Genomic DNA, 22,489 nt, shown 5'->3' on the forward strand with positions numbered 1-22,489 from the left:
AAAAGGTTCTATCTTATTGCCGGTTATGCAAATAAGGTCCAGAACACGAGATATCGAGTCTGGAAGCTGCATTGCAATACCATACCAAGCCACAGAAGGGTTTAAATTTTCATTTGTTTGAGCCTTTGTTTATTCATGAAAGCTCAAATCGTCCTGCAGGCTGATTTTCATTGAGGTCAAGAGGCAAAATGCAAGGGTCAAAGTACACGTACGGTTTACTTGAAATGCCAAGTTAAGTAACCTCAATTGCTTCAATGCTCAACGCCAAAAAAGAAGCTCAGCAAAGCGAGCACGAGCTTTTCCTTCACGCCGTGGAATCATGGGTAATTTGGTAACCTGAGTGAAGAATGACGTCATGGGGATTCCCCCAGTCTACCTGTTTGTAGCTTCCTGCACGGTACATTAACCTGCGGGGCTTCCCACCAATCCCACGGCGCGAGTTGCGCATGGGAAGGTTCTCGAATCATGAGAAGGTTCTCGAAGCCAGGAATAATATACCTGGGACTTTCCAGGCAGCAGCTTGGTATATACACACCTGCGGTGCTGACTGCGTCTCTTTCCGTTAGAAGACCCGCCCTAACAGGTAAAGACGTGTTTGTGACTGTTTTCTGGATCGCAGACTGAACATTTCAACAGGTAAGACTGACAGTTACTGTTGTTCATTTACCGTTTTCCGTGACTTAATAAATAAAAGACGGTTGCGAAAGTATGCCATGACCACTGCTAGTGCCAGTTACATGTACATGTAGTTACATGATTGAAATAGCCACAACGGCAGTTTAGCCTCATTTTGTAGACTTGGACAGAGCTGATTACACCGTGATTAATCCTTGGCATCTTATACGGTCGGCATTGATGTGCCTTACCAACAATGTCTGCTGAAAACTAAACGAGGAAGTTCGTAATTTGGGGCGGGTCATTTTTTCGTAATATAGTAATGGCGCCACCGTTCGATGATCCAAGAATGCTTTCTTCTTGAAAGGAATATCACTCTGCTAGTGTCTTTAAGCAACTGTATTTCTAACGAAAGCTAAGACCGAGTACACGGTTGCCTCAAAAGGGGTTTGGTCTTGCTCAACGTAGATTCAAAAGGAACGAACACAGACCTTTGTATTTTTACAGACAGTGATATATGGCCAGTGGTACACAGTTGCCTATAAATTGTGTTACGCCAATTGTTTCTGTTGGACGCCAACGTTTTGAAGTACTTTCATTTGTTGCCTGAGCCGATGTTTATAACTTGTCATTGTATATCGCAATCGAAGCAGTTGGTTGTTTATGTTACGCGCCAATGAGAGGCTGTTGCTCGCGGGTATAAAAGCCCGGGGTCATCCAAAGGGTCATGTTGACTACAAAACACGACGGGTGTCGGTAGTCTCCAAGCAGAGATTTGGCTCGGGCTGTGTTTTTTACGTGTTTTTAGGCGTCTTAATCGGGCTTTTTACTTTATGTAATTTTCTTCATGTCTCGCAGCTAAAAAGTACAAAATACAAAGCCCAATAAAAACGTCAAAAAGACGTCAAACCTCGCACCCCGAACCTCTGCTGAGGGAGTAAGGTGTTGGCACTCTGCCACACTCAGCACATAAGGCCACATTGACTGACGAACAATTTCTTGGACTAACGTGACGAAGACACGTGATAAACTTAGTGTATACATGTACATAGATCGAACTATTATTACTCAGTACGGTACTAAGTCAACACAACAAATGTTATTCATGAGGTCATACAGTCACTCTTATTGTATCATTTATTTGAACACCATCATATATCAATGTTTAGTGCTTGATGATAGCGTCGATCAATTGCCGTTCCGCAGAAAATGGAGATTATGACGGGGCACACCTGTGACTCCTGCAGCTTCAACGGCACACTACTAGAGGTGGTACAACACAACAGGAAAGTGCATGTGTCCGACAAGACCGACGCCACCTCATGTTGTATTTGCAGTGGACGCGTGCTTTCGTGCAACCTTCGAAGGCACATCCGTAATTGCCATCCCGATGACTGTGCCGTTCGGTGCTACATTTGCAGTGAACCTTTTGTTGAGGACAAAGATATGCGGAATCATGTCAGATGTGGCTGCCTCAAGTGAGAATATTTCTAATGCTTTTGCTATCATCAACTTTATATGTTTGCTTGTTGTGATGTTACTGTCTTTTTTAGTGGGGCTGAACAGAAGCAAATGATAATACAAGATTGGCCATCTGTAAGCCAATACTTATTACAACATTAACTAACACACCTTGAAGTAGATTGTTGTAAATCATGTAATGTACATTTGGATTATGGAAATGTAGATTTGCTGTAAAGTTGTATTGTCTTTGTGTGTTGTTATTTCTTATGATATTAACATCCGGGTAACTAAAATTTATAACCTTCACTTATTTATTTGTTTCACATTCAAGGCATCCCGGCAAAGCCAGATCTTCTTTCATTATCGGTAAGTCCAAGTTGATCTAATCTATTCTATCATATTTTTCTCTTATTGTCGGATTACTATTGGCGTGAAATGAGATTCTCTGTATCCACATTGGTGCCCTGAAAAATGGTCATTATCCTTCCTTTAAAATAGTACCGTAGCTAAAATACAATGGTGTCCTTATCAATATCAGCGTCTTCGTAGTGTAGTCGTCAATGACCGCAAGCTGAAATTCTCGTTACTACTCCAATACTACAATTAAACTACTGTATTTTCGTATAAATAAGGTCATGCCTTTTATAATTGATATTTGTCAATATTCCTCTCTTCCTCAAGTACATATGTCAGAAGCTTGTAAGTCTCATGATATGCATTCATATAATCCATATTCGCTATAATTAACTCAAAATTTTATGATTAGTATATAATAATGTGAGAAATCCCGCAAGCTATCAGCATAAAATCACGAAAAACCATGAAAACCCGTCAACCCTTTCTTTAGTTATTCTCTTACAAACTTTAAAACAAAATCGGCCCCTGCAGTACCAAAAATCCTCTGGGGAGTTTAAACACACTACTCACGTTCTCCCTTACTCTCTATCAACCACTCGAAAAAATAACCACAGCATGCTCCAAACATGAAATATCAAAACTGGAAGTTTCTCTGCATTACCTTAGAGGGCCTGAAATCTAATCACCTTGAGGTCTCATCAAGTACTAAATATCAAGACAGCCATGCCTTCTTGAGTTATCGTGTTTACAGACGGGCAGAAAGACAGACAGATATACTCACACACAAATGCTGACAAAAACAAAACCCTCTTTGCAAAGGAAACGATAGTCTAATCGTGTAGTGAGCAAACAAATCTTACACAGTTACGTCTACATGCAATGTGACCAGTACGGGCTCATCAGCATATTAGTAGTAAGATATTGTTCTTATCAAAATATTATTTATATTTTTACAGGGGAAAAAAAGAAAAGCAAAAAACGTGGCCAGGCATCTACTGCTAGTGGTATGTAAACTATATTTTAGCCAACACGAAATAACTTTGCTATTCAGAATGTTGCTACCATGTTCATATTGTCCGTATGTGTAGCTAATCTTGATTACTTTCTTATTCACAAAACATATAATGAATGACTGGACGTTGCACAAGCCCAAATTGATGATATACATGTACATGTGGTTCGTAGAATAGTGTTTTATTTTAGAAACAATCATTTATCACCAATAGCGTAAGCATGTGTATTTACATTTTTGTTGTGTTACAATGTGACAGATCAGATCAGAATGTAAGGAAATATTTTTGCATTAAATCAGTAGTATTCTGCAAGAGAAAAATAAGAAAACAGCCACTCATAAAGTCTGAAAAATTCACTTCATCCATGAGCAGCAGCATCGATTCCGGCTAATTTCAACAGCTTTCTGGATCATTGCCGCCCCGATGACGTCAACAAGTACATCTCCAAACATCTACAGACGGACGCGGCATACCGTAGTGAGTGCAGCGATGTGGTTGATCGCGTGGACACGTTCTTTGAAGACTGCGAGGGTTTCACGCTTGACAGGTTCATCCAGGTGGGATCAACTGGGTATTATCAAGCTGTGCTTCATTCAATATGCTTTGATACAACCTTTTATGATGTAGTCTGTTACTTGAACAGATGTTAAGATCTATAATGCCTTGAAGAGCATTAACATCCTCCAGGAAATGTACTGGTTGAAAGAAAGAAAGAAAGAAAGAAAGAAAGAAAGAAAGAAAGAAAGAAAGAAAGAAAGAAAGAAAGAAAGAAAGAAAGAAAGAAAGAAAGAAAGAAAGAAAGAAGTTAGCCGAAAAAAAGTAAGACAGTTATTGAAAAAAGGATTAAGCTTGATGTTTGAATGAGACAAGTATCGGAACGACACTCAATTGCTAAAAAAAGCAGAGGAAACATTGAAGAAGTGAATACCAACGACATTTGACTCTATTCTGCATATGTCACGTTTCGTATCCAGGGTGGTTCAATTGGCAAGGGAACGGTCATCAAGTCCAAGTCTGACATTGACTGTGTGATGTTCACATCCAATCTGCCGTCAATCGACAGCCCTGACTACAGTCGCCAGCTGCAGTTTTCCCTCGAGTGGGTAGAAGACAAGCTGAAGGAATCCAGGTTTGTTGCAACATTTTAAAAAAGAATCTTGGAGGTACGGCAAACGGTGAAGAGGTTTGTCGGTGCCCAAACAGTAAATTAAATTAAATATAAAACCATCACAAGAAATATAGACAACTTTCAATTGATTAATTCATTGCTTAAAATGGATTCTAACTTCAGGCTCAGCATCGCCTACAACCTGGAGGTACTGGGTCGCACCAGCCACGCCGTGAAGCTGAGAGTGAAGACCAAGAAGAAAGGTCACGAGTCACACGACGTAGACCTACTCCTTGCAACAGATCTACTGGGGGAATGCCCAACTCAGGGTATGTGTCGCCGTTTTGGTTCATTTTTTAACACTGTAATGCAAGTTGACCATTAATCATCATCCAGTCGTGCAGGTTGCATGGATGAACATGACTCTCTCCCTCCCTCCACCCCTATCCTCCATAGCCTTGGGCAGATCTTCCACTGAACAGCAAGCGTCTTCGCAAAGTTGGTTTTACATGGTACGAGGGGCATTCAATAAGTAATGTCCCTGACCCATTTCCCATAGCAGGAGATTAATGAAACTTGGCACAGTTATTAGTCTTTCTCTTCATAGGAACCACCCAGAGTTTTGCATTTCTCCCATCATTTGATGTAGCTCTGGACACCGTTCTTGTAGGACATCCCAGGTTGGTCCTCCGACAGATACCTCATCAATGGCAGAAGAGGGACGACCAGGTCTGGGAGCTGTTTCCACAGACTTCCGACCTTGTTTGAATTCAGGATGCCAGCGGTTTACAAGGTCATATGATGGGGCATCATCACCATAAGTTTTTTTCATTTCATCAAAAGTCCCCTTTGGTGTGCGTCCTTCAAATACAAAAACCGGATCACTGCGCGACACTCAACTTGCTCCATTTCACACCTGGTCCATTTCACACCTGACTCAGTTCAAACACCAGTAAATCAGTAACCACAATTAGTTCAGAGCTGTTTTTTGCAACATAACCCATAGAGATATGACTCATTACACATGCAAAATTTCATCTAGATCAGACAACTGGAAGTGGGTCAGGGACATTACTTATTGAATGCCCCTCGTATTCCTACGCTTGCACTTCCATTTTTACCATTAGAACATCACTAATGATCTCTCCTTTACTCCGCCATATGTGTCCAGCAAACCTTTAAATGATCTCGTATAATTGAAATGAGCCTATATCTATTGATACCCGACAAGAATACATGGAATGATTATAAAATATCCATGCTGTAAAACATTTTGCTAAAGACAAGAAGAAGAAGGTGTACACCATGATGGGCAGGATGAGCCGCAGTGCCAGGGAGAACTGTTCTGCAGCGCTGGTGGAGCTGCAGGTGGCTTTTGTGAAGAAGCAGCCCGCAGAAGTGAAGAACCTCATCCGGCTGGTCAAGATGTGGAAGTGAGTAAACCTGTTGCTTTATATGTCGACATGGGTGTTCAGTACCGGGTGATAACTTGGGTTATGACTTGGCCATGGGGTCTGCTGTTACCGCACGGGGTGTTATAGAATCATTCGGCATTGGAATTGCTAAACATTGTTTCCATTTGTTTTTCGAGGACAGCAATGTTTTTCAATTTCTGGAGCATTTCACATTACTGCGTGTGTTTTCTCCTGTGGGTATGATATAAACATAATATAAGATACACAGCAGTGACAGTGTATTACGTATCACCCTTAGGCCGTCCGGTGATCCAACCTGCGGTCGGGTGATTCGGCATATGTCATATTGCATTGTATTTCTATTCAATGTTACCGAAAATGTATTGCTATGTGCGCATCTTGTTGATGGCTTTGCCCTGAGATTGACATTTCCACTCTTCATTCCACAAGGGCATCCTGTGTCTGGGAACCTAGCCTGACGTCCTACCCACTGGAACTGCTGTGCATCCACACCTGGCGCCCCCACATGAGTGTTGCAGATGCATTCGAGGCCGTACTGAGGAAGCTGAGTGACTACAGGAGCATCTATACCTACTGGAGCGACAACTACACTGCAGTAATTGATCACGAAGAGATGTTGAGCAAACGGTTTGTGTCTCTAAGATGTTTGAATTATTCTGTGATTGCGCAACCATTGTACTGACACGACTGTCACCTTTTTCTATTGCATACCCGGTAAACCGCCTCATGACGTATCATACTAGGCTTATACTGAATAGTATAAGTTTCATATCCTGACAGATTTATTTTATCAACTCGCACTTGGAAGGAACCCTACTCTTTTTGATAAGTTCGGTGGGCTTTTTAGCGTGCTCGACGTTTACTTGGTTATTCATTTGACGTCCTGAGGTTATGTGCCTTTCCCAAAGGCACGACGTCAACGTGGAATGTCCTTTGGGATTCAAACCCAATACCAAACAATCTGCCACACATGGTTGATGTTATTGGCGGCGAACTTATGCAAATCTTGGCACTAAGTTCAGGCACTGGTATTGGTTGTCATACTTATACCAGCACGCATGAACCACATCGTGTTTTCCTGTCTACAGAGAATGTTAAGTAATTATATGATGTTTTTTTTTTTCATCTCCGTGTTGCAGCCCCCTGATCCTGGACCCGGCCAACCCCTACAACAACGTGGCTGACCGCTGTAGGGACTGGGATGCGGTGGTTGAGGCTGCAGAGGAGACCCTGCAGAAACCGTTCTTCTCTCGCTACTGAGAATCATCCTCTCTTTGGCACACTCACAACACAGAGACAAACAAATGCATTGTTTGACAACAAAGCGTCCTCATGAACCAGCATTTGGTAGTGATCTTTTTTAATTTCTAATATCTTTTTCCACGATTTGAATAAATCCTGTTCTCTTTTGATAGCGTCTAAAAGAGCTTATAGATCCAATGTTTTTATATGTGTTTTCTGATGTGACATCTCTGTGGAAATTGTGTTCAGAGTGCAGTGAAACAATGCTGAATGTTTAGGTGATTCTATTCAGTGTATTGGTTGCAATACAGGACATGTATGTAATGTAGCCTGACATTGTAGATATGTATTTTGTTGTGTCTGAGAGGTGTGAAATGAAGTTACCGTCAGCAAAGTTCAGCACTAGTTTTAAAGGAATAAGTCCGGAATTCAAACTACACAGTTATGTTACCCCCGTTGAACATCAAATTATATTATACTTTTCCAAGTCTTTTCTTGTTTGAATAAGTCAATATGCTTCTTATGCATTTTTCACCGAAACATATGAATGTTAATCTGATAATGAGATTGATTGATTGATAAACATAAAGTGTAATCTTATCCTACACAGACAAACAATAAAACATTCTGCTTTATTTAGATTTTTGACCCCATCTTATTATCCTTATCTATTCAGAATGTAGCTTGTCATAAGCTTAAAACTATTCAAATGTAGGTTGAAATCCTTAAAATTCAGAGTGTGGGTTTAAGATGTCAAAGTTCGGGTCCGTAAATGTTTAAGCTCAAAGGTGCTTATATCACAGAATATTTGCTCTATGACCAACTACTTCAAACGTTGGACGTATGCACTTTAATAATAGTTCTACCCTATTGCATTATGCAGACCAGAACACGAGATATCAAGTCTGGAAGTTCCATCGCAATACCGTAACAAGTCTCTAGTGGGTTCAAAAGTTGAGGTCACTTAAAAAAATTATATTGAATTTCATACACTGTACATACATACATACATACCGAGATACATATGAGAAATTGCAACTGAAAACAAAACCTTTTTGGTGAAGGTAAAAATAAACAGTGGACCTGTCTGCCAAGTAACCTCAATTGCTTTGATACACAAAGGCCATAAACGAAGCTCAACAAAGGGAACTTTTCATTGACACCGTGGGTAAGTTGGTAACCTGAGTGATGAATGACGTCACGGGGATTCCCCAGCGGCTACCTGTTGTAGCAACCTGTGCAATAGTTGTGCAATCAGGAGAAGCTTCTAGAAGCCAAGGTTTGCGTACCTGCAGGGGGCTTTCGAGACGACTACGAGAAAGCCAAGGAGAGAGGTTCATACGAATGTGACATTCTTTTCTGACGGCTTTTGCACTGAACGTAGGATGCTACAACACCGGAGAGGCATGTACAGCAGCAGTGCTCCGAGTTTGGGTGGGTATTCCTGCGCTGGTGGGCGATGCCTTTGTCGCTTTAGATTAGAGGGTCAATCTGATTATTGCTGCCTTATAGGTCCTCATAAAATGATTGCAATCGTCTTATGTTTATTATCCGTTCCCTGAGTGGTTCCTTGTTCCCTGAAGGCTCAGGCATAGTCCATTTGTGACCTTCGTGTATTCTGATTCTAATTTAGTAAGATTTTATTGTATAAGTTATGAAATTTTGTGTTGAAATATTATACGATGGATTTTAATTAACATGCACAGAGATAACTGACGTACTAGATACATGTTTTGTCTTTTAACAGCGCGTTTTAAATCCAGCTATAATCAGTTCCTTTTGTAACCATCGGGAATTAATATGTAACGTATTGTCAGTGTACTCTAACATAGTAAGTACATCCGTCTTTTTGGCGACGCCTGATGGGCGAGCCTAATAGTATAGTGTGCGACCGTTTGCAAAGAATTCCAAAAACTGTACAGCAATGTCAGGAATGCCAAAGTCCGCGCGTGCGTAGTTGCATCATGCCGGACTGAACCATTACCTCCACGAGTAAGCTTTCCAGTCGCAGGGCACATACCGATATAAAGCCCGATATACGTGTGCACAGCAGTGTTTTCCGTATTCGCGCATTGCGATTTTTGACTGATCGTCGTGCAAAATTGAAAAAGCCTAGGACTTCAGACGTACCAGAATTGTAGTATGTAGTATGGTGGCAATGGAAATGTAAACATTTGAAACAGGGGATAAAAGATTGTTGAAACATGTTCCTCGGAAAATGACCCGTGAGTCGTAGAAATCACTTCCGGGTTCGTTCCTGGTTTGTGTTCAGGAGTTTGGATTTTGAAACGTTTGGTGGCCTTCTTCACCCTTGATATCTTTGTTTCAAAAATGCAAACCGATGTGTGAAACAAGCATTGTTTGAGCTTAAATGATGTATAACATGTGGGGTTGTGAGATAGCGATGTCGCTAAGAACGTTAGATTTTGGGTAACGTTTGTATTTGTGTGTTTTTCTAGAATACCACCATAACTCGAGAACGCCTGGATGAATTGTATTGATATTCGGTATGTGGGTAGGTCTTGTTGGGACCTGGAAACGATTAGATTTTGCGTCCCCCAGCGGCCTGTTCCGGTACTGCAGCGGAACTTCCTGGTTTGATATCTCGAGTTTTGGACATGCTGCGGCTATGAATTTTAAGTGGTAGACAACTCTTGATGCCATGAGTAAGTGGTACAGGCTTGGGCCCCCTAGCGGCTTATTTTGGAACTGCAGGACAGGTTTAGTGTCAGACTTTGAAAGGGAATAACTGAAGAAGGGGTTGACAGATTGTTATGATTTTTGGTATGTGGATAGGTTACGTGATGCTTCATATAATTGCATATCAATTATGCAGATTGGAAGCTAATTTGCATAATTAATTGGGAAATTGTCTAAACATGCTCAGTTCAATTATAGGACCATTGCAACATGTGAAATTTGTAACTGAGTAAGAGAATATTGATGGATATATATTATGCAAAATAAAGACAAAATTTGCATAATTAATGAGAAAATGCGGTTATTGTGTCATTGTGGTAAGCTAGAGAGGATGTTCAACTGATATAATTTATGTAAATGAGGGTCTGATTTGTAAAATCGATGAGAAGCATTTACATTATTAGTTCACCCTTCACTCACAAGACTACCCCTTTTGACAGCAATGCGAATGGAATACGACTATTAAAACCCATTAATAACAACAATCCTTAATACTTATAAATAATAAAACCGTCGCCATGGCAATAATCTTAATTGCCACACTTTTTTTATTTTCGCGCGCGTCTGCAGACATCAAGGACTTCCTAGACAGCTGCAAACCAGCCGATGTCCACAGGTACATCTCAGACCATCTGCAGCCGGACGAGTCATACCGCAATGAGTGCAGCAGTGTCGTGGATCATCTGGCGCGCTTCTTCAAAACAGGCTCGGATTTCACCGTTAACAGGTTTATCAAGGTAATTTGTTTTGGTTATTCGGTGCAAATGAGGTATCAAATGGACTGTCTAGTATATGGCAGAGATCATCATGCAATGTGGTGCAGGGTTTAGATATAGTGCAGACTTTAGGTGCAAATTGACAACAAGGCACGTACAAGAAATAGACATGTTCCACAGCTTTAGGTATATTGTATTGTATTGTTTTGTAAGTTTAAGCGTTAATTTTGTTGTTATTTTATATTTGTAGTGACGTAATGCAGTTGTTGTATAAGTCGTAATTCCTTGCAGTCGCTGTGGCCCGTCACGTACATGTATTTGCATGCACCAGTAAGCGTATTTATGGTAAAATTAAGGCCCCATTTTTATAGCTGTATTCATGTGAAATATACTTCCAGGGTGGTTCTCTGGGCAAGGGCACAGCGCTTAAGTCCAAGTCTGACGTCGATGTTGTGATGTTTATCTCTGAGCTGCCTGCGATCAGAAGCTTTAACTACAGCGATAAGCTGCGGATGCAATTGGATGCACTGGAGAGTACACTGCAAAGACCATGGCAAAGGTTAGTTCCATTTTCTTGCCCGGACGTTCATTCCCACGATACATTGATAAAATAGGCGCCATCTTTCTTTCACGTGATCACGTACTTCTTGGCATCCAGTGAATAACATAAAATGCAAGCGAGTTTGTATACAGTGTATTCTGTATGTAGATGACATTGTATGCGCAAGCTACAGAGCAAGCGTCTTGGATCATGACTGAATGGCATTGACTTGTTGAAATTTAAACATTTCTATGTCTTCAGCATTCGCAATGCCGCCATTGGCATTGGCTTCAGGGTTGCAGTGGTGGGTCGTACAAACTATGCCGTTAAACTGAGGGTACAGAGTTTGAAGCCAGACCACAAACCACATGATGTCGACTTGTTGTTGACTAGTGACCTTTTGGGACCTACTCCTTCGAATAGTGAGTATCAAATGACTTTTCTTTTGAAAAAGTATAAGTAAATATAATTTTTGTGTATTGTTTTGTTCTTTCATATATCACAATTCAATTAAAACAATGCGACAGATTAAGTATAATTATATATAATAACTATATTCTTAACTATTTTATCCATACCCAAATTGTGCATGTATGTTATGTACATTCTCTGTCAGGTAAAATAAAGGACGTTTACGAAATGATGGCAACAATGAACTTCTATGGCTATGCAAGGGAGAATTGTTCCGCAGCGCTGGTGGCTTTTGTGAAGAAGCAGCCCGCAGAAGTGAAGGACCTCATCCGGCTGGTCAAGATGTGGAAGTGAGTAAATACCATAGCAAAGAATGAGTAAAAATGAAGTCACCCTATGAAGATGACTGTGATTGTTGTACACAAGTCGTACTTAACTGGTTTGCCTTGTCTAAGAAAGGTTTGTTACGAGATTGATTTTTTTTCTTTACGCTTGGAACAAGGTCATCTTGTGTGAGAGAACCCAGCCTGACGTCCTACCCACTGGAGCTTCTCTGTATCCACACCTGGCCATCCTGTGGGACGGTGGCAGGTGCTTTTAAGGCCGTTCTGGAGAAGCTGAGTGACCACAAGCGCATCTGTGCCTACTGGACTGACAACTACCCATTTGATCGAATGCTAACAATGTTAAGGAGACAGTACGTGTGTCTTTCAGATGTTTAAATTCTTTTATTCGATCATACCTTTTGCACACATGATTGTTATCCATTTTCTTTTTAACATTGATTCATGGTGCTGGTGCTTGGGATCTTTTTATGATCTTAACTGCTTATCAGAACGGTAACATTTAATTATACTAATCCTACTACTTATGAAATTCAACGATAAAGAATCTGTGAATGTCAGGGAGTTTGAATAATTGTGAGTCTTTCTCTATATATTCCAGCCCCCTGATCCTGGATCCCGCCAACCCCTACAACAACGTGGCTGACCGCTGTAGGGACTGGGATGCAGTGGCTCGGGCTGCGCGGGAGACACTGCAGAAACCGTTCTTTCGCTACGTGTAGAAAGGCTGCCCTACTATTCACGCCACAAAATAGGGTGCTGTGTAGGCGACATGTACTATTGACAAACTGAAGCAGACGTTGCTAATGAATTTAACTTCTTGTACTGCTTTTTATTTCTTATATCAGTATTATTCTGCGCCATTAAGCTTTAAGAAAAATTAACGAAATTTTTATGTGTTTTTTCCTAGAGGTTTAATATCTGATGTGACGTGTTTGATTTCGGTTGTTGTCAGAGTGCAGTGAAGCAATAGTGTATGCTCAGATCATAAGATTGATGATTGATGTATTCGCAGGAAAAATTGGACGTAATATATCAGTAACAAAGCATTTAAGTTTTAAGGATTTATGAAAGAAAAGTTGATAGTTATCATTTAAAAGTGCTATCGTTAGAAAGTATCAACACTGTTGGATAGTCAGACGTTGCACAGTATTGTTACACATTATTAAACATCTTTGTAAGCGGAAGTATTTTTCAGTTTTCTTCTGTAAAGAACTACTGATTGCTAGTCTTTTCTTCACCATGCCTTCTGTCATTCGATGTGAATTTATCTTAGATAACCATATATCAATAAACAGAAATGTGACCAGTTCTGCAATTCCACGCAAACCAATAAAACATTTTATGCTGCCATTGCTCATGACGTTGTCATTCCTACGTTACGATTTCAAATTGTGGCGGTGTTGTGAATACAAAGTTACGCAGGCCTTAGAAATGTTAAGGTCACCACCATTTAAGTAACCTTTGTGCATTGATCCATAACTATTTACTAAAGGACAGATCAAGTTAGAACAATACATCATTGACAAACGAGAGCAAACTACCTTGTTAATATATGTTCACTGCTAAAGAGCTTGAAAGACTACCCAAATTTTTAGCGACTACATGCGGTGCATGGACTACAAAAGTCACTTACGGACTGAACTTCGGAACATAATGACAAGGTGCTAGGTGTTGCCAAACCTCTTTTATGCTGTAAATGACAGAAACCCGTGGGTTATTAGTCTACATTATCTTCATTTAAGTATGATCCATCGGTCTGTGAACGGCAGGGGCAAAGTATTTTCTTGGGTCGCTCTAGTTTATAAGCTTAAGTTCCCTAGCGGAGCGTGATTGAAGTACACCTGTTTACCTGTAACATGAACTTTAACCCCTCACCTTAAACTATTGTTCCGCGTCCCCGTGCTCAGGTAACGCTAAACCAGGCGCAGGCTGCTCTTAAGATTCTAATTAAGATGTAATCTAGTTGAAGGGCCTCGTGTACGTTCTATGTTCACCAACGTCCTGTGTGCCTTAAGGATGAAGAACTGTAAAACCTAAGTGTGACGTAGGACCTCCAGATCTCCGTCTTAAGTTACGGGAGGGGTGCAACGGCACAGGTGAGTTATACAAAAGTGACGCTGTCGTGAATGTTAGTATTGCGCAAGCTAAACCTGAGATTGCCTCAGAGGCGGAGCTATAGTGTAGACTTCATGAATACAAGTGAAGAGGGTGATAGAATATTTCACCAATTAAGTTTTATATGTTTAAACTCTATTGGAAAATAAAACTTGAAAGGTTTTCTAAAATAGCTTGCTGTGTTCTGTTGACACAGGGTCTTACTTCCGGGTGGGAGGGGGGCACGGTCAGTTTTGTTCATTGTGTCTTAGGCAATCACACATAGATACTAATTAGGAGAGACGAATGGAATCTTATGAAGAGCTATTTTAACGAAGTCTGTTTTATCGAAGCCTGTTGGAGCAGTTAATGTAATGTTTTTGCTTTTCAGTCGCAAATACAAGCATTTTAGCTTCATATCGAATTACATATCACCTGGTCACTCTTGTGAGGTCACGTATGAAGTTGCCCGAGACTAAATGTGGTTCAAATATTTCAACGTTCAATTTCGTCTATGGTATAACACTCTAATTACGTTTATATATGGATATCGAGAGATTTGTAGGTAGAAGTCAAGCAGGGATATGACAATCGGCTCCTATAAGTTATCTACCGTATTACATGTCGACTGCCATTTCATCATATTTTGTTTTTATTCACAGGAACAGTTCTGCAGGCCAAACGTTTTGTGTGTAGATGAAACATTACACATGAAACTGTTTCTACGCCACTGAGTGACGTAAATCATGAGAGAATGGCTGCATCACATCAATGTACGTATCCGTTTATAGTTTTAGGTGTGATTAACAAAACAATAATATGTTGTACTGTAATATCATGTACAGAATCTTTTGTACAGTCCGAGCTGCAGATCTTCAGCTCAAAGATTGTTATCATCACGTAAGTTTATAATTTATGACCTTCTCTGTTTCATCAACATTTGCTCCTTTTCCTTTCATTAGGCCAAACTGTCTTCATATGCCATGCCGGAGAAAGCAAGCCATTTGTGCGACAACTTGTCGATCGCCTTAAAACCGACGGTCTGGAGGAGGACCAGATTTTCTTTGATGAGAGGTCTTTAGACACCGGTGATGAATTAGACAGCATCGTCAAAGTCATAGAGAGCCCCTCCCTGAAACTATTTGTATTTGTGGTCAGCAAGTACTGTTTTGATGTCGATAGAACTTGGATCCGTACAGAATGGGAAGCGGCGCTCGAGAACAACAAACAAATCTTCCCAATTTGGCTTGATGACAACAATGATGATTTTAAGGCATTTGGCAACCTTGTCAGGAAGTTTTCAAACAAGCTGAGGAAGATGATTGCACAGAGGGTGAACCCGCAGGAAATTTCTACCACCCTCTCCGGCCTTTCTGAAAAAATCTGCTCACTTGTTTGTGGTACGTATGTCTACTCTAGTGATACTTCTAAATCGTCACCTAAAGCCTCGAAATTCAAAGTTATGTATGTAACGTCGATTATGTAACGCTAGACTTCCAGGTAATGCGCAGTGGGTGCTATCTGAAATGTTTGGCCGGTTTTGACATCTATTTAGGTGATTGAATAAATTAAAATTACATATTTTTTATCTATGTATGTTAATTAGAAATTCACTGAAATGATTTTGTAAATTTGAAGAAGTATCATTACTATTAGTAATCATGGTTTAAGCCGCGTGTCATTTTGAGAGGCCAAGCAATGGTAATGGACTATTGCTTATTAGAAACTGGTAAATACTAGTAGTCGATTGTTTATCTGTGGACAATTTTCGATATTTCAAAATAAATTTTCCAACAACCAGGTGATCAGCCCTCCCAACAGAGGCCCACGCGCACTGCTGACAATGCTGTGGTCGCCACAAGACAAAACATTATGCCAGGTAAGTTTCTTATCAATTGCTTGTATAAAATAACACCAACGATTTTCACCAGGCGTACATAATCCAATAGCTTGATAATACCGAAGGTTTCAAGACAACAAAATCCACTTTTGGGGCATTCAAAGTGCGAAGACCCGTGTAAATGCGAGCCCAGGACAGATTGAGAAGCCAATTGATTCAAAGACTTATGTGTTTTGTCTTTCAGAAGTCCTCCCTGCAAAGCTGACGCTGGAGTTTGTCCAGAAATCAAAGAGCCAGTTGCTGGACAAGGCCGATGCTCTTTTTGACAAAGAGGTTTTTAAGGATGAAGAAAGTTTTAAGAAAGCTGAGAAACTGTTTGACAGGTACAAGGCCACAATTGAATCTATTATCGGGGGTTGCTTCATCTTCAACCTACGATTCTTCCAGCCATGTAACGTGGATGAGTTCTATCACGATCACTTCCGTCTCGGCCCAGAGAGTCTGTCCACAGCCTTAACAAACCTCCTCATCACCGACGAGATGCAAGCTGCTGCCGGAGGAGAGGAGTTGATGGTCCGGGTGGAGGTCCGGTATGACGACTACATCAGGGTGAGAAGGCAGCTCTGCGTTACAGGTATGTCTTTATTCCACAAGATTTAGTTGTAATTGCAGAGTTATGTCAATGGCACTTAAAATTTTAAAGTTCTTTGCCAGTAATATTCGAGCTGTAAAATAGCAATTGATTTTTTTACTCCCAATATGTTTGTATCGAGCATTTCTCATGCATTAAGATATCAACGGTTTTGTATGTTCTTTCAGGGATTCTGAAAGCAACCTCTGTGGACAACCTGTCAACCTTGGTGCACCCTAGTACCGAGAGGAGTCTCATCGGTTCCAAACTGGAAAGTCTGGACCTAGCCATCACGGGCACCCAAGATTCAAGTGTCACGGAATGGGCGGCTCATCCTTGCACAAAGCATCTGACTAGGTGTGTGAAATGGAAGTCAAAACAGGTGGTTTCTCTTACAAGGGGACTCGAGATTCAGCAGAATATTGTGCGGAGTCTCCATCACCAAGTTTCACATCTCAATAAAGAAAATGAAAAAGCTCAGCAGGTTGTGATGAGTAACACGGAAGAAATGAATCAATTCAAAGATGAGAATACAAATCTGAAAGCTATAATCGAAGCACTGATGACTGCTAAGACAAAAGTGGCCGTTCAAAGACCTGAAGAAAACAATGAAGTCAGAGCGCCGAACGTACTGGAAACTGCACCTAGCGGAGTAGAAGGCGGAGCTCCGGCGGAACCAAAAACTCCATCAAGCGGAGTTGAAGGGGGAGCACCGGAGGAACCGGAAACTCCACTAAGCGGGGTGGAAGGCGGAGCACCGGAGGAACCGGAAACTCCATTAAGCGGAGTGGAAGGCGGAGCACCGGAGGAACCGGAAGCTCCACTAAGCGGAGTGGAAGGCGGAGCAGCGGAGGAACTGGAAACTCCACTAAGCGGAGTGGAAGGCGGAGCACCGGAGGAACCGGAAACAGCACTAGTAGGTAAGCTGTATCGTGGCTTGTTATTTAACTGTTAAAATTGTTTTTCAAACTTAAAGACGAATAGAATAAACGAAATTAAAATCAATCGAGTTTTTAACCTGTACCATTGATGTTGATGTTGATCCGTTGTTAAAAGAAAGACCAATGGCATAAAAATGCCATGAATTACAGCATTTTGATGATGCTTTTTTGTCTTAGCTCATGAGAGGCTTGAAATGGCCAAACACCAACCTGTGATTCAGGACTTTATTGTGAAGAGTCTCCAGAAGCAAGTCGCTCGTCTCATGAAGAAAGATGAGGAGGCGCAAAATGTTTTGATGAGTAAAACAGAAGAAAACCAACAGCTTAAGGAAAACAATAAAAGCCTGCAAGCCTTAATTGAGTCGCTACTGGGTGCCAAGAAAAAGGCTGCCATTCCTAGTCCTACCAAAGAGGATGCACCAATGAGTACTGAAGATAGAGAATCGGAGGAACCGGACTTTCCACTATTGGGAGCTTACGGCGGAGCATCAGAGGAATTCGAACCATTCACTCCTCTATGGAGAGCTAATAAAGGTCTCATTCCAGAGGTCAGGATTCCCCCGCGGCCGGGTAAGCTGATACTGTTTTTCCACGTTCCTTGTTTACATTTAAATGTAGGCATCAGTTTTTACTACATTAAAGTCCATTTAAGTCAAAGCGTTTTCCTAGGTCAGCTGCAATTCTGTAGAATAATATTTCAGTAGTTACTTTCATTGCTTTAGTTTCTGGATATTCTACTAAGTGTGGTATTTGTTTTGTTTCATGTACAAAATTGTGTTCATAGGACCAATACCACGGAATAAAGCACCAGGTACTTGGCCGTGTGATGCATGTTCAAAACTTTTGAGATCGAGGCAAGGTGTCGACGATCACAAGAGAGCTGTACATGGATATTCTGCTTTAGGTATGTTACACCGGTTTGATGATCAGTTGTAAAGGCTATCTGATTTAAACAGCATCCATTGTGTGTACAACATCATCTTTATTTCGCACACAAACATTTTGAAAAAGAACCCGTTTAAAAACACGAATACAAGGTGAAGGTTAAAGATACACCTCGGACGTACGAGCAGATACACAAAGATCTGCAGGGCGCAAGGTTAACGAAAAAATGGTGGGTACATCAGCCTTTCAACATTGCAATTGTATGCACAGATGTCATCATAAACTACACATATATTGCAAAAGTAATCAGGTGTATAATATTATGATATCATCGGCTGGAAAATAGCCCGGACGGCGACTCCCATACAGGGTTGTTCCTTGCACAGTATATTGCGTACGATGTGCAGAGGGCACAGTGTCCTAACCTGCGCTTTACTTTACTCAGTGAAATATTTATTACAATGTCTGCGTAACATTCTTCTTGTAAAGCAAATGATTTACAAAGCTATCAAGTAAGCAAAAGCACATGTCAACACCCCCACCCCCCCAAAGCAACCCACAACAACAAATGAACCATGACCATGACCTCTGAACCCTATTCTGATTTACACATTAGGCTACTCAGAAGGCTGGCGCTCCTTTACCGTTCCGGCTGGATTCAACACATTTCTGGACCACTGCCGTCCCGGAGACGTCCACAGCTACATCTCCCAACACCTGCAGACGGACGAGTCGTTCCGAGATGAGTGCAGCGATGTGGTGGATCGTGTGGCAAGCTTCTTCAAGAGAAGCTCTTTGTTCACGGTTACCAGGTTCATCAAGGTGACTGTTCTGATCATTCAGTGTACATGTTCACTCATTATTGTGTAGCACATTCAAGTTCTCTTACAACGAAGGAAATGGGAATAGAGGAAAGGGCATTAAAAACTTGATAAACTAGTAGTTGCTTGCACTTGATGCTAGTTCACCTTATTCCGTGTTATTTGAAAATAGGATATGTCAAGTCGACGGACGTTGCTTTCAAATTGCAATATTTGTTTTTCAAATATTGCAGTTTGAAACCACCTTCGTCGACTTGATATTCCTAAAGACATTAATACCATGATTTTCAATCTGCAGATAAATTCAAAAGTGAAGTAATGTGGCGTTTATTAGCCCTTGCATGGCTAGGCTTGCAGCACATAAGTGACATTTTTGTTGTTCGCGTTTAGGGTGGCTCCCTGGGCAAGGGCACTGCCATAAAATCCAAGTCTGACATCGACTGTGTGATGTTCATCTCCGAGCTGCCTCCCATCGACAGTGATGACTACTACCGCCAGTTGCAGCGCCATCTTGAGCGGATGGAAAGAGGCCTAATAAGATCGAAGAACAGGTGAAGTGCTTTTTGACAAGCAGTGTCGTCACTTATATGATACATGTCTGTCGCCATGTTGTTATGAGATTAGGCCTCACAATATCATTTATGCCTCTCAGTATTGTGTGACCATAAACACAAATGAAACAGTTATTGTGACGTTAAATTAACATTACACAATGAAATTCCTTTAGCATCGCCTACAACTTTGAAGTAGTGGGCCGTACCAGCTATGCCGTACAACTGAGGGTGAAGACCCAGAAGAGGGACCACGAGTCACATGACGTGGACCTCCTATTGGCCACAGATCTACTCGGACCTGTTCTCTCTAGTAGTAAGTATGCAAAAACACATAAGTCTACATACATAAATGGTAATTTAAAATTGTTTCATGACTTGCAAAACTGGTTATTTAGCAATTTTCAATGTTTCCATGTCAAAGTTGTATTTTTTTACCTTGCTAGTTAAGAAAGAAGAAGTGTACAGAATGATGGGCCGAATGGACGCCCGTTCCAGGGAGAACTGTTCCGCAGCGCTGGTGGAACTGCAGCGGGACTTTGTGAAGAAGCAGCCCGCAGAAGTGAAGAACCTCATCAGGCTGGTCAAGATGTGGAAGTGAGTAAGAGTTGTGGGACTAAGAGTATCATCTTGTCCAATCGATCGTATCATTTTAATGATTGCCATTGTTGTTATTCATCAGGTACAAGATTCCTGCTAAGATCGTTGGCTTAGTCTACAAGAATAACAGCGGATTTGCTGAGGTTAATAATTTTTGTGTACACTTGAAACAAGGTCATCTTGTGTGACCGAAACCAGCCTCACGTCCTACCCACTGGAACTTCTCTGCATCCACACTTGGTCATCCTATGGGACTGTGTCAGCTGCATTCCAGGCCGTTCTGCAAAAGCTAAGAGACTACAGCAGCATCTGTGCCTACTGGACCGACAACTACTCTTTCCATCGAGTGCAAACAATGTTGGGAAAACGGTTTGTGTTTTAATTGTTCTATGACAGTAACATTTTTGACCATATGGAGCTCGAGTGCACACACGTCGTTGTCAGTCAGCTCCTGTTGCCAATCATGTTCTTAGCTGCTTGTCCACCAGGACAGTTACTGGAAATTGTACTGAAATATGAAACTAAAAAGACTTCTTTACTATCAGAAAAAACTCATGATTATCCCCAGTTAATTGCTAACACTATATAAATAAAACTTTTGTTAGCCCCCCGTTTTTTTTTTAATTTTAAAGTTTTATTCTACACCTCTATTTTGTACTACGTCTAATAACTGTTGCCAATTGTTAAGGAGTTAGAAATAATCCTAAGTCCATATCTCTATATTGCAGACCCCTGATCCTTGACCCGGCCAACCCCTACAACAACGTGGCTGACCGCTGTAGGAACTGGGATGCAGTGGCTGAGGCTGCTAAGAAGACCCTGCAGACACCGTTCTTCTCTCGCTACTGAGGATTCTACAACTGTGTGTGCAAAGTCAAACTCTAGCTCTGTTTGATGGACGGCGTGCAGTATGATCCCTTTAACTCCAGATATCTTGGATTAACAGTGTTTTAATCTTTACAAGTGTATCACTTTTCGCGTCTGAAAAGTCTAATGCATAGAGATTGTCTGATCTGATGTTTTCAAATGAGTTCATTGTGGTGAAACATGCATGTTAAGATCAAGAACTTTAGACAGAATATAGTACTGATAGGAATACTGACGTTATGTCTTGAAGTCTTTTAAGGAACACAGGGAATCCTTATAACGTTTGATTCCTTGCCTTGCCTCTTAGTCCAGTATAACTCTGCGCACTTCGGTGTCTGAAAAATCTGAAATATCCAGTTCTTTTTATAGTAATTTTCTTCACAGAGGTTTCCTGAACAGGCGTTTTCGATTGCAAGTTTGTTACCAGAGTGCAGTGATAATGTGTGATGTTGAGATCAGGTGATATGGGAGAGTGGCCAGCAGGGAAATTGACGTAAATGTCAGAAAAGAAGGCTTAGAAGCCATTTAAGGAAAATACAATTGTGCATCAAATTTGTGCAAGAAAGGTTAATACTAATACTACCGATTGAAACACGCAAGCCTATTTTCTTATAAAATTGATAAATCACACAGTTATGTTACCCATTACCAAACATGTTAGTGCCATACCTCTATGGGCCGTGAGTAAGGGACTTTTTCAGTTGGAGTCTTTCTTGTTTCACAAATTAATGATTAATAGTTGTTTTGGCATGCCCAGCGTCTAATGTTAATCAATATTCGCCAACTAATAAAACATAATGTTGTCAATGGGTCTGACGGTGCTATTCTTATGATTCTTTTACTCATAGGTAGATATACAACTTCTGCTCTCAAATCCAGTTTGTGAATCTAAGTCATTCTTGTTTACTTGAAGAGCAAGATCCCTTGCGGAGCGTGAGTGAAGTACACCTGGTTTGCTTACCTGTAACATGAACCTTAACCCTTCACCTTAAACCCTTGTTCCGTGTCACCGTGCTCAGGCAACGTTACAGCTAGCGCGGACTTCTTAAGATTCTACTTGTAATTTCTTAGTTGGAGGCGTAAGTTCACCAACTTTCCGTGTGCCTCAATAATGAAGAAATGTAAACTCTAAGTGTGACATCTGGACTTCAGATCTTCGCCTATATTATACGGTAGGTGTGTATAACGGTGCATGTGAGTTATACAAAAGTGTACGTTACCGTGAATGCTAGTATGATGCAGGCTTAAACTTGAGATTGCTCTGAAGGAAGAGCTATAGTGCAGGGACTAGATTTTATACAAGTTTACG

General features: G+C 41.0%; 2 protein-coding genes and 1 long non-coding RNA gene across 3 annotated transcripts; all 3 read left to right on the forward strand.

Annotated features, from left to right (window-relative positions):
• The first annotated feature begins 1,819 nt into the window (after nt 1-1,819).
• Nucleotides 1,820-5,695, forward strand: LOC118421967. Its single transcript, XM_035829469.1, has 7 exons — nt 1,820-2,093; nt 2,411-2,445; nt 3,393-3,440; nt 3,822-4,006; nt 4,424-4,578; nt 4,741-4,886; nt 5,685-5,695. The coding sequence occupies exons 1-7, from the start codon at nt 1,825-1,827 to the stop codon at nt 5,693-5,695; spliced, it is 849 nt and encodes a 282-aa protein (XP_035685362.1). The 5' UTR covers nt 1,820-1,824.
• A 151-nt stretch (nt 5,696-5,846) lies between these two features.
• LOC118421053 (2'-5'-oligoadenylate synthase 1A-like) lies at nt 5,847-7,747 on the forward strand. The gene is made up of 3 exons (XM_035828217.1): nt 5,847-5,990; nt 6,423-6,620; nt 7,133-7,747. The coding sequence occupies exons 1-3, from the start codon at nt 5,863-5,865 to the stop codon at nt 7,251-7,253; spliced, it is 447 nt and encodes a 148-aa protein (XP_035684110.1). The 5' UTR covers nt 5,847-5,862; the 3' UTR covers nt 7,254-7,747.
• A 6,120-nt stretch (nt 7,748-13,867) lies between these two features.
• On the forward strand, nt 13,868-15,389 carry LOC118421078. Its single transcript, XR_004831807.1, has 3 exons — nt 13,868-14,046; nt 14,707-14,817; nt 15,007-15,389. It is a non-coding gene; the product is annotated as an uncharacterized LOC118421078 (long non-coding RNA).
• Nucleotides 15,390-22,489: the final 7,100 nt, after the last annotated feature.

The sequence above is a fragment of the Branchiostoma floridae genome, chromosome 8, assembly GCF_000003815.2.
Source record: "Branchiostoma floridae strain S238N-H82 chromosome 8, Bfl_VNyyK, whole genome shotgun sequence".
Taxonomy (NCBI): domain Eukaryota; kingdom Metazoa; phylum Chordata; class Leptocardii; order Amphioxiformes; family Branchiostomatidae; genus Branchiostoma; species Branchiostoma floridae.